The sequence below is a fragment of the Mya arenaria genome, chromosome 9 (assembly GCF_026914265.1).
Source record: "Mya arenaria isolate MELC-2E11 chromosome 9, ASM2691426v1".
Lineage (NCBI taxonomy): Eukaryota > Metazoa > Mollusca > Bivalvia > Myida > Myidae > Mya > Mya arenaria.
Window position 1 is genome coordinate 63,620,740 of NC_069130.1, and position 12,230 is coordinate 63,632,969.

The following is a 12,230-nucleotide window of genomic DNA, read 5'->3' on the forward strand; positions in this document are numbered from 1 at the left end:
TTTAAACAATGTGACCTGTGTGACTTACCTCTATGGTTTCAGTTGTGCCTTTAAGCAATGTCATATGTGTGACTTGCCCCTATGTTTTCAGTTGTGCCTTTAAACAATGTAATATGCGTGACTTGCCCTATGGTTTCATTTGTGCTTTTTAACAATGTAATATGCGTGACTTGCCCCTATGGTTTCATCTGAGCCTTTAAAAAATGTCATATGCGTGGCTTGCCATATGGTTTCAGTCGTGCCTTTAAACAATGTCATATGCGTGGCTTGTCCCTATGGTTTCAATTGTGCCTTTAAACAAAGTAATATGCGTGACTTGCCGTATGGTTTCAATAGTGCCTTTAAACAATATGATATGTGTGGCTTGCCCATATGGTTTCAATAATGCATTTAAACAATTTCATATGCGTGGCTTGCCCCTATGGTTTCAATAGTGCCTTTAAACAATGTCGTATGTGTGACTTGCCCCGTATGGTTTCAATAGTGCATTTAAACAATTTCATATGCGTGACTTGCCCGTATGGTTTCAATAGTGCCTTTAAACAATATGATATGTGTGGCTTGCCCGTATGGTTTCAATAGTGCCTTTAATCAATGTCGTATGTGTGACTTGCCCGTATGGTTTCAATAGTGCATTTAAACAATTTCATATGTGTGGCTTGCCCTATGGTTTCAATAGTGCCTTTAAACAATATGATATGTGTGGCTTGCCCGTATGGTTTCAATAGTGCATTTAAACAATTTCATATGCGTGACTTGCCCGTATGGTTTCAATAGTGCATTTTAACAATTTCATATGTGTGGCTTGCCCTATGGTTTCAATAGTGCCTTTAAACAATGTCATATGTGTGGCTTGCCCTATGGTTTCAATTGTGCCTTTAAACAATGTCATATGTGTGGCTTTCCCATATGGTTTCAATAGTGCCTTTAAACAATGTGAAATGTGTAGCATGCCCATATGGTTTTAACAGTGCCTTTAAACATCGTAATGTTTGTGGCTTGCCCATATGGTTTCAATAGTGCCTTTAAACAATGTTATATGTGTGGCTTGCCCGTATGTTTTCAATAATGCATTTAAATTATGTGAAATGTGTGGCTTGCCCGTATGGTTTTAATAGTGCCTTTAAACAATGTGATATGTGTGGCTTTCCCATATGGTTTCAATAGTGCGTTTAAACAATGTCATATGTGTGGCTTGCCCATATGGTTTCAATAGTGCCTTTAAACAATGTCATATGTGTGGCTTGCCCTATGGTTTCAATAGTGCTCTTAAACAATGTCATATGTGTGGCTTGCCCCTATGGTTTCAATAGTGCCTTTAAACAATGTCATATGTGTGGCTTGCCCCGTATGGTTTCAATAGTGCCTTTAAACAATGTCATATGTGTGGCTTGCCCGTATGGTTTCAATAGTGCCTTTAAACAATATGATATGTGTGGCTTGCCCTATGGTTTCAATAGTGCCTTTAAACAATGTCATATGTGTGGCTTGCCCGTATGGTTTCAATAGTGCCTTTAAACAATGTCATATGTGTGGCTTGCCCGTATGGTTTCAATAGTGCCTTTAAACAATCTGATATGTGTTGATTGCCCGTATGGTTTCAATAGTGCCTTTAAACAATGTCATATGTGTGGCTTGCCCATATGGTTTCAATAGTGCCTTTAAACAATGTGATATGTGTGGCTTGCCCGTATGGTTTCAGTTGTGTTTGGTTTGTTTAAGTGTTTTAAGAAACTAAACTCTCAATCAAACTCTAGTAAATGACCGTGTTCGGGGCTATGTAAGCGGCGTATACTGCGCTTTGTTTTATTGAAAATGGTGAATAAATGGTAAAAAATATCTTTGCTTAAAATCTTCATTTGAAGCAAAATATTGCCTTCCGGCGTAGCATTTATGACGTAATTTATCACGTGCTATTCACACACCGGATCAGACGTCGTCGAATAATTTTGAAAGTGATTACGCTTGCTATATTCTTCTAAGTTATTATTACAACGCTGGAAGAAGTACGCGAGTAATTGTATCAAGAGGATCGCTTAGATTGCAAAAACAAAGACACAAATCATCTCTTAAATTTCCTTACAAGCAATATAGCGGAGCCGTCATAATTCCCATTATTGAACAAGCAGAGTACTGAATGCAAATGCAAACTGTCGTCTGCTGATAAAGATTAATCAGAATTATTTTAGCTGCTCGTGTTTCACCGATCGTTACAATGCGCTTTTTTGACGCGTGTGTGGTCGGTTTTAGGGGATTGTATTTTGTGAGTGTTTAATACATTTGTTTCTCTAGTTCATAGTCGTTTGGGCCTTGTGCTGTAGCTTTAAACATGATTTATTTTTTCTACTACTGGGCTTGTCCTTGTTGTTGTCATTGTTTTACTGTGTTCTTGGTGACAGAAATGCCATCTTTAGGCAATGTTCAATGGATTTATAAATTCCCATCACGACAACAACACCACTGTAGCTTTCAAATGGTATATAAGACAGCCCCTGGATTTTTTCCTTAGAAAAAAACAGCAGACGAACTTATAGAGTGAAGTAAAAGATCCATCTCTGAAATGTTTAAAAAACAAATCCGGCAAACGAACACAGTTGTTGTATTTATAACAAGTAATTTGTAAATGATAATCATTGAATCAAATGTACAAGCATTCATATTGTTTTAACCAGTTTCTTTCTTACACATGGATGGAGCCGAAAATGAGCGTTTATTTAGAATCGTCAATACGATGGAGATTGATTTGGTCAGTAACAACAATAACGTCAACCACTATAAACATTATTGTGTGTGGATGTTTGCATGCATAAACATATCGTTCACTCGGCTGCGACCCTCAAAGACCAGCAAATAAACAAGAGCATGCATATATATACAGTTCTGTACGACGAGGAACTATACAAAACTGCATACTCTCAGTAATGGTTCGTCCGCTCCCGGCAGTTATTTCTGGAGTGGCCATTCCGCAAATCCGACCAATCTGTTTCTGTCACCATGGTATCTTGATCAAACATTAAGGGTCACACGTTGAATCGTACTAGACAATGCGTCAAACGTAATGCTGTACAGACGTCACCGGTCAAGCGTTGACTATCCCTAGATTTTACATTTTTTTACGAGAACATTGCTGAAAATTGACGTAGACCTCGCATACTAATACGATTAGCGCGATTGTAATTGCCCGGGACCCTGATTTCTCATTTGATGGACATCGCATTTTTTGTTCACTCCAAATCCTGGCATTACTACAGACGCTTCCATGGCATATAATGGCTATATTAATGGCGTTTTCCCCCCAGTTGATTCGTGTTTTACTTCAAGTGTTAATAACCTGCCTTCCCCTTGGATACGTGAATGGTATTTATGAAATGACATTTACTCAATATAACCATGAGAAGCTATGTCGGAAACTTTGATACGGAATAGACCCTCTGAGTCATTTATACGTCAGATTTATATTAAATATGACGTTCATGGGTTTTTTTCCAAATTGAAACGGAGAAGAAGGATTTACCGCCCTTGACACAGTCAGGAATGATAAAAAACCACATGATGGCCGAAAAAAGTTTAAATCATTGATTAAAAGGTATACGAGGCATTAGACGAAATAACACTATGTCTGTTTAATACATTATATACGTATTAATAAATGTTACGTCCTCCTGTGGAGGAAAATATGATAATTGATGTTCGCAAAAAGAAAAGAAAAATACTGTCCATCATTGACAGGCAAACTTAGATATTTAAATTAAAATGTGAAAGTAATAGATGACTGGATAAATCCTTAAAAATATCGATAGCGTCATTGCCTCCAAATAACGTTTTGACCAAATCGCATTACAAAACCAACTTACGACCCTCGGCTATTGTATCTAAATGACAGGTGTAAAACAACGAATATAATACAAACACACAGACAGAACCAATACTAACACCTAGAATGTAACCAGCACCCAGGGCATCGCTATGTTTGTGCAGAATGCCACTTGGAAATCTGCTTTAAGTCAGTCATTTAAGTTCAATTTAGTACTCCTTTCATCGAAATCGAATGTTGTGCTGGCACGACATTGGACATTGGACATTCAAAAGTGAAAGTCGTGCTAGCACGACATTGGACTTGGACATTGGGATTTCAAAAATGAATGTCGTGCTAGCACGACGTTGGACATTGGACATTCAAAATCGAATGTTGTGCTGGCACGACATAATACATTGGACATTCAAAAGTGAAAGTCGTGCTAGCACGACATTGGACATTGGACATTCAAAATCGAATGTTGTGCTGGCACGACATTGGCCATTGGACATTCAAAAGTGAAAGTCGTGCTAGCACGACATTGGACATTGGACATTCAAAAATGAATGTCGTGCCAGCGCGACATTGGACATTCGAAAATGAATGTCGTGCCAGCACGACATTGTACATTGGACATTGGAATTTCAAAAATGAATGTCGTGCCAGCACGACATTGGACATTGGACATTGGAATTTCAAGAATGAATGTCGTGCTAGCACGACATTGGACATTGGACATTCAAAATCGAATGTTGTGCTGGCACGACATTGGACATTGGACATTCAAAAGTGAATGTTGTGCTGGCACGACATTGGACATTGGACATTCAAAATCGAATTTTTTGCTGGCACGACATTGGACATGGGACATTCATAATCGAATGTTGTGACTATAAAAAATAAGTCGACAGGCAGTAATAGGTTACTTAATCGGCTCATTGACAATATTTCGTGTTATAATACGTTAAACCAGATAAAGTAGATGTAGGAACGATTACATTTATATTTTTTGGAATCATCAATGCATGTGTATATTTTCCATATGTCATCATATACTGTGAATATAATTATCTTCACTTCGTTTATAAATGGTACTGGATGTGTAGCAGTGGTGTGTAAACAATTAAGCTTATTAAAAGTATGCCATTTCGAATGCATTATCACTGTTTGTCTACATATAATCCACGACCATTCATAAGTATATTCATTTGAATCTTTCTCAAACACACAGACAGAACCCATACTAACACCTAGCATGTAACCAGCACCAAGGGCATCGCTATGGATGTGCAGAATCCCTCTGGGAAATCTGCTTTATGTCAGTCATTAAAGTTCAATTTAGTACTCCTTTCATCTCGTAAACATGATAAGTTGTAAAAAATGGAATTAGAAATGGCAATAGCTATGCCTGATACAGAGGATGGGAAGACAATACAGCTGAACATGTATATTGGAAACACAAAGACAACCAAGAACATTATCCGTTCGACATCATATTACCGTAGTAGTTTTTTTGTCTTGTTTATTTATTTATTTTTGAATAAGTTCTTTTACTTGTATTCGTTCGTTTGTGTATTGTGCTATAACATGAATATTGACTATTATTGTTTATCATAGCAATCTTTAAAGAAATACCAAAGCATTATAACTTATTATTTCCGGGAAGAAGGAAGAGTTATTCCTACAGGTTTGGGTTACAAACTAAGAGAACTGGTTGAAAATAAACCACGGCTCTTAATAATGAATGCGTGGTATTATAAATGAAAGCTGTGTGAAGTTAGCTAAACATACGACATTGGACATTGGACATTCAAGATCGAATGTTGTGCTGGCACGACATTGGACATTGGACATTCAAAATCGAATGTTGTGCTGGCACGACATTGGACATTGGACATTCAAAATCGAATGTTGTGCTGGAACGACATTGGACATTGGACATTCAAAAGTGAAAGTCGTGCTAGCACGAGATTGGACATTGGACATTCAAAATGAATGTCGTGCCTGCACGACATTGGACATTGGGATTTCAAAAATGAAAGTCGTGCTAGCACGACATTGGACATTCAAAAATGAATGTCGTGCCAGCACGACATTAGACATTCGACATTGGAATTTCAAAAATGAATGTCGTGCTAGCACGACATTGGACATTGGACATTCAAAATCGAATGTTGTGCTGGCACGACATTGGACATTGGTATTTCAAAAATGAATGTCATACTAGCACGACATTGGACATTGGACATTCAACATCGAATGCTGTGCTGGCACGACATTGGACATTGGTATTTCAAAAATGAATGTCATACTAGCACGACATTGGACATTGGACATTCAACATCGAATGTTGTGCTGGCACGACATTGGACATTGGACATTCAAAATCGAATGTTGTGCTGGCACGACATTGGACATTGGTATTTCAAAAATGAATGTCGTGCCAGCACGACATTGGACATTGGACATTAAAGATTGCTGGCACGACATTCATTTTTGAAATACCAATGTCCAATGTCGTGCTAGCACGACTTTCACTTTTGAATGTCCAATGTCCAATGTCGTGCCAGCACAACATTCGATTTTGAATGTCCAATGTCAAATGTCGTGCCAGCACGACATTCATTTTTAAAATTTCAATGTCCAATGTCCAATGTCGTGCTGGCACGACATTCATTTTTGAATGTCCAATGTCGTGCCAGCACGACTTTCAATTTTGAATGTCCTATGTCGTGCCAGCACAACATTCGATCTTGAATGTCCAATGTCCAATGTCGTATGTTTAGCTATTTTCACACAGCTATAACTGAACCGTTATCGTGTTTCTCCAAGTCAACAGGTTAAGAACAATTGATTGTACTTATAAGGGGATATGAAGTCAAAGCATTACAAAATTTTTAATATAAATCTGAAGTCTGAAATGTCTGAACTTAGATGACATGAAGTAATATTTTAATGATTTGAAATGGGCGAAATGTGTGAATCGAACGAGCGCTTCTCTGTCATTAAAATGTTACTTCAGGTCATCTAACTGTCTTAGAAAACTACCTAATTGGCTGACACATTGTCAACGCAAAACCTGACGTTAAAGTCTAGTACTAAATGATTGTTTATCTGGAATTCCATTTGCTGAAAATGTGGATTGTATTCTAAAGAAAGATTTTTTACTATAATACAGTGTTTTATTAAAACCAGCCTACAGACCCTAGACTAGTGAAGAGATGGGTGGAGCAGTAATAATAGCGAACATATAGGATATCGAAAAAAAAGCAGTTCATATAAATTCCTTATGTATGTTTTTTTCTTGATGATTTTTTAGTTGAAATATCAAAGTCTTAAATAAATTTAAATGTTTATTAATGAAACATCGTAACAACTTGTATATTTTCAGAATGTCACATTACAGCCCACGTGCTCCCAGTGGCATTAGCCTATCTGTTCCTCACTTTGCCATACAATATCGTGTAGAACGACATGCGCCGAGCACCGAAGGCCCAAGGAAGCCAGGACGAGAGTAGGAACCTTCTCACGCCGCAGTCTTCAGAGGATTTAATAGAAGAAGCCCATGTTAGACAACGGAGATCTCCCCCTCGTAAACACGTTGTTGTGACAGACAACGACGCTTGGAAAAGGCGTTTGTTAACACCGCAATCCTCTGAGGATACTTTAGATGACAGAAGTGAGCGTCCTGTCCGAACTGCCACTCTAGAGCCTACCGCGAACCCCCTTGCCCCCGCCACCGGTAGAGACAGGCCGCACTTTGCATCAAACGAAACGGATAATAAAGTTGAAAATTTAGCGGCAAGACCCAAAGAGTATGTTAACATAGGTTACTCAAGCAGAAGACTCCGTGTCAGTTCAACACCTTCAAATACACGTGAAGATTGGTCGTATAGTGGCGATGAGGCTTCGTTGAAACAAAAGGGGAATGTTAAAGTCAATGACAAACGATTAAGTGACAATTCCAGGTTTAACCAAAGGTCATCTTGTGATGAATTTAAAAAGGCACCTCCCAATATCGGTCAGTCTAGAGGAGATTATCAACATGGTTCTTTACCAATAAGCGATAACAAACATTTCGTTCCACGGTCTTCAAAATACGAAACGGATACGTCGCACAACAAGGAGAACTCAAATCAGAGAACACATAGACAGAATGATTCTCAATGCATGGCAATAAATGGGCGTAGCTCTTCTTTGAACACCGCCAAGTATCCTAACTCAGGGACTGCTAGTTTTGATTTCGAAATTAATACGGGGTCAAGGTTAAAAGGTATAAAGAGTCTGGGAAGTGTAGGTCAAAGGTCAAGACTTTTACAAAGACAGGAACGTGTGGTTGAACAAGACGCTAAGCCACTCGATGGAGTGCAGGGTGAAAAGGCAAATAGTTCATCGAAAAATACAGAAAACCCAATCAAGAAACCGAAAACCCTGCCGAGCTTACCTACAGTAATAATCGAACCGGCAGCAGATTCGACGGACGAATGTGACAATGCAGTGCCTAGATTACTGAACGAAAGGCAATTTATTCCTCGAACACAGTTAGTCGATCCCGACGGAAATGTTCTGATACCCGGGGCTCAACATTTATTACCCTTTCCACAGGCAACACGGGTGCGCTATCCGGGAATTATCATCGAGGCCAAATCCCCGTCTGGCTCCGTACCAGTAGACACAAACCAATACTATAGATACAGGTCCAAGGCGCTACCGTATCTGGCAGTTAGGGATTTCCGATACGATCCAGAAGACGATCAGTTAATTATTAATGAGGATAGGAATTCTGGTGTTAGGAAAACCAAAAGTGAAATCAATTCGACTATAGATAAGCCGTTTTGTGAGGCATTCAATAAAAGTAGTTCTTTAGATAACAAAACGTATGTTTCCAATGACCCACCATGTGATGCAAATGTAATTGAATTGAAGGATTTACAATCGTATTTTAGTGGTGATAAACAGAAATCAAAATTCAATACTTCTGACAGGAAATTGCAAGATGCTAAGAATAAAACCGATAGTAAGATAAGTCCCTTTCCAAACTCGGGACAAATACCATCGGAATCGGACAGGAGGAAGACGGTCGCATTTTGTGTGCAATCCCGTAATTATGATTGTAATGCATGTCTAAGCCCCCAAGGCATTTTAATGTCGGGAGTATCAATAAAAGCGGGACAATTGCCACAAAACGAGACTAATTTACTTTCCGTTGAGCCAAGAATCGTCAATTTAGTGACTTTTGATAAGCAGAGCCGGCTACATAACCAGAGTTCAACAGAAACAAGCGGCCTAGGCGAAACCATTACATCGGGGTTCAGTTCCCAGGAGAGTGTTGCTAGTTATTTAGACGCAACGAATACACGTGGCCACGGAAACAACGCGGACGAAGATCAGGGTATCGATCTTTCCGAGGAGTCTGTTAATATACAACTAGACGGTAATAGTACGTTTGGGACACAAATTATCGATTCCGATAATACAATTAATCATACAAATAAACAAAAGGCACATAGTAGTTTGCCACACATAGTCCTGGATGGAACTAATAAGGATGCCTTAGTTCATACGGCTGTTGTGGAAAATTCTAATGGTGTATCTTCTGCCTCTTCTGAAAATTACATTTTTAAAAAGTCGCATCAAAGTACGGCCCAGATGAAAGAAATACCTAGAATTCAAATTCCGACGGATACGTTTAAAGTCGGGGCTTATAAGCCACCTATAGATTATCGCAGCAATGAAGTGAAAAAGCCCGATACGTTAAAGGTTTACAGTGCAAACTTAGGACCGGATTTTGATGACTTGTTTAAACAAAGTCGTAGTAAAACACAGCAAACAAACGTAGGACTACAGCTGGAGCAGATTAACAACGAATGGAATAGGTCACAACGAGGCAACTCAATCAAAAGTAGATCGTCCCTCGGATCGTTTCGCTCGCGATCCGGATCAACAAGACGCTCAAATAAACTATCACGATGGATGCAATGGGGTGCCGATCGACGGGCGTCATACCGACGCCGACAGGAAAACTTGGAAAAACCACCGGAAGTGCCACGAGCTTCAACACCTGTAAAGAAAGCCCGCCAGGAGGGATTGGTGTTCATCCACCCGGACTTAGAAAGCAAGTACATCTCAGAAGATGACATAAACTACATCAAACGTCACCAACACGAACGCCTAAAGGCTTATAAGCTCATCGAAAAAGCGAAATCAAACAAACATCAAGATGTGCATGATTTAAACAGAGTAACCGCGGGGGACTTAATGACACTGTCAGGTTTCTGGGAGCACAAAGTGTTCATCCGTTCGCGCTATATCTCCATCATGCTCAGCTTGGTGACAACCCTGTTTCATATTCTCAGTATCTGCTCAACGGAATGGGTGTCCTACCCGTCACCGGAAAGTAAGTACATACTTATTTGTATTTATACGTACTCTTATAAGAGTTTACTGGAAATTTTCTCCTGACGTTAGATGATACAAAATAATTAAGCGCTGCATCTTATTTCTGAAGAAATACCAAAACATGTAGATATTGAATGCCTGGTGATCTCATATTATTTAGGTGATGTTTGAACGGGCGTTGTGAGCATAAAATGTAAAACAATACCGAAACTCATAAATTTACTTTACCATTTGGCAAAAAGCTAATTTTACGTTCAATATAATTTGAAATAAAGATAAAGCATACGGACAGTAAAAGATTTGTGTGTAAATAGTCATTTTTTCACATTATCAGTAATAAGCTATACCTTTTATATAAAACCAATTAAATATGGTGTAAATGGGGAGCGGGTCGGATTCTATATGTATCAAAGATATAGCCAATGCATCTTAACATTTATTCTGTCTTCACCTTGACATTGTTTCTTAATACTTGAGACAAAACAAATAGCTCAGAATAGAATCGCGTGCAAGTGCACATGTTTGAATAACGTTAAAGGTTTAAATCGTTCTTAAACACTAACTTCAATATAATGGTTGAAATAACTTTTGAACCAATGAAAGCACAGTACTTTGCACTGCAAGTATGATAATGCACGTATGACACTGCAAGTTCGACACTGCAAGTACGACACTGCAAGTATGACATTTCAAATCAGACACTGCAATTATGACACTGAAAGTATGACACTGCAAGTATGACACTGAAAGTATGACACTGCAAGTATGATACTGAAAGTACGACACTGCAAGTATGACACTGAATGTATGACACTGAAAGTATGACACTGAAAGTACGACACTGTAAGTATGACACTGCAAGTATGACACTGTAAGTATGTCAATTGAAGTAAGACACTGCAAGTACGACACTGAAAGTATGACACTACAGTAATACACTGCAAGTATGACACTGCAAGTATGACATTGCAAGTATGACATTGCGAGAACAAGACTGCAAGTATTTCACTGCAAGTTTGACACTGCAAGTATGACCCTGTAAGAATGGCATTTCAAGTATGACACTTGAAGTATGACACTGCAAGTATAAAATTGCAAGTGTGGTATTTCAAGTATGACATTGCAAGTATGACATTGCAAGTATGACTTGCAAGTTTGATATTTTAAGCATGACATTGCAAGTATGACATTGCAAATATGACATTGCTAGCATAATATTGCAAGTATGACACTGCAAGTACGACACAGCAAGTAAGACACTGCAAGTACGACACTGCAAGTATGACACTGCAAGTATGACACTGCAAGTACGACACTGCAAGTATGAAACTGCAAGTATGACACTGCAAGTACGACACTGCAAGTATGACACTGCAAGTATGACACTGCAAGTTTGACACTGCAAGTACGACACTGCAAGTATGACACTGCAAGTATGACACTGCAAGTACGACACTGCAAGTATGACACTGCAGGTACGACACTGCAAGTATGACACTGCAAGTATAACACTGCAAGTATGACACTGCAAGTATGACCCTGTAAGAATGGCATTTCAAGTATGACACTTGAAGTATGACACTGCAAGTATAAAATTGCAAGTATGGTATTTCAAGTATGACATTGCAAGTATGACATTGCAAGTATGACATTGCTAGCATAATATTGCAAGTATGACACTGCAAGTACGACACAGCAAGTAAGACACTGCAAGTACGACACTGCAAGTATGACACTGCAAGTATGACACTGCAAGTACGACACTGCAAGTATGAAACTGCAAGTATGACACTGCAAGTACGACACTGCAAGTATGACACTGCAAGTATGACACTGCAAGTATGACACTGCAAGTACGACACTGCAAGTATGACACTGCAAGTATGACACTGCAAGTACGACACTGCAAGTATGACACTGCAGGTACGACACTGCAAGTATGACACTGCAAGTATAACACTGCAAGTATGACACTGCAAGTATGGCACTGCAAGTATGACATTGCAGGAACGACACTGCAAATACGACACTGCAA

The 12,230-nt window shown here is 39.0% G+C and overlaps 1 protein-coding gene across 2 annotated transcripts in view; it reads left to right on the plus strand.

The window, feature by feature from the left end:
• The window catches only part of LOC128202671 (uncharacterized), a 73,406-nt gene that overhangs the window by 14,142 nt on the left and 47,034 nt on the right, over positions 1-12,230 (plus strand). For both annotated transcript variants that reach the window (XM_052903712.1, XM_052903713.1), the window contains exon 2: positions 7,188-10,193. In XM_052903712.1, coding sequence (XP_052759672.1) covers positions 7,271-10,193 — 2,923 coding nt within the window. In that variant the 5' untranslated portion in view covers positions 7,188-7,270. The remainder of the gene's footprint in view (positions 1-7,187; positions 10,194-12,230) is intronic.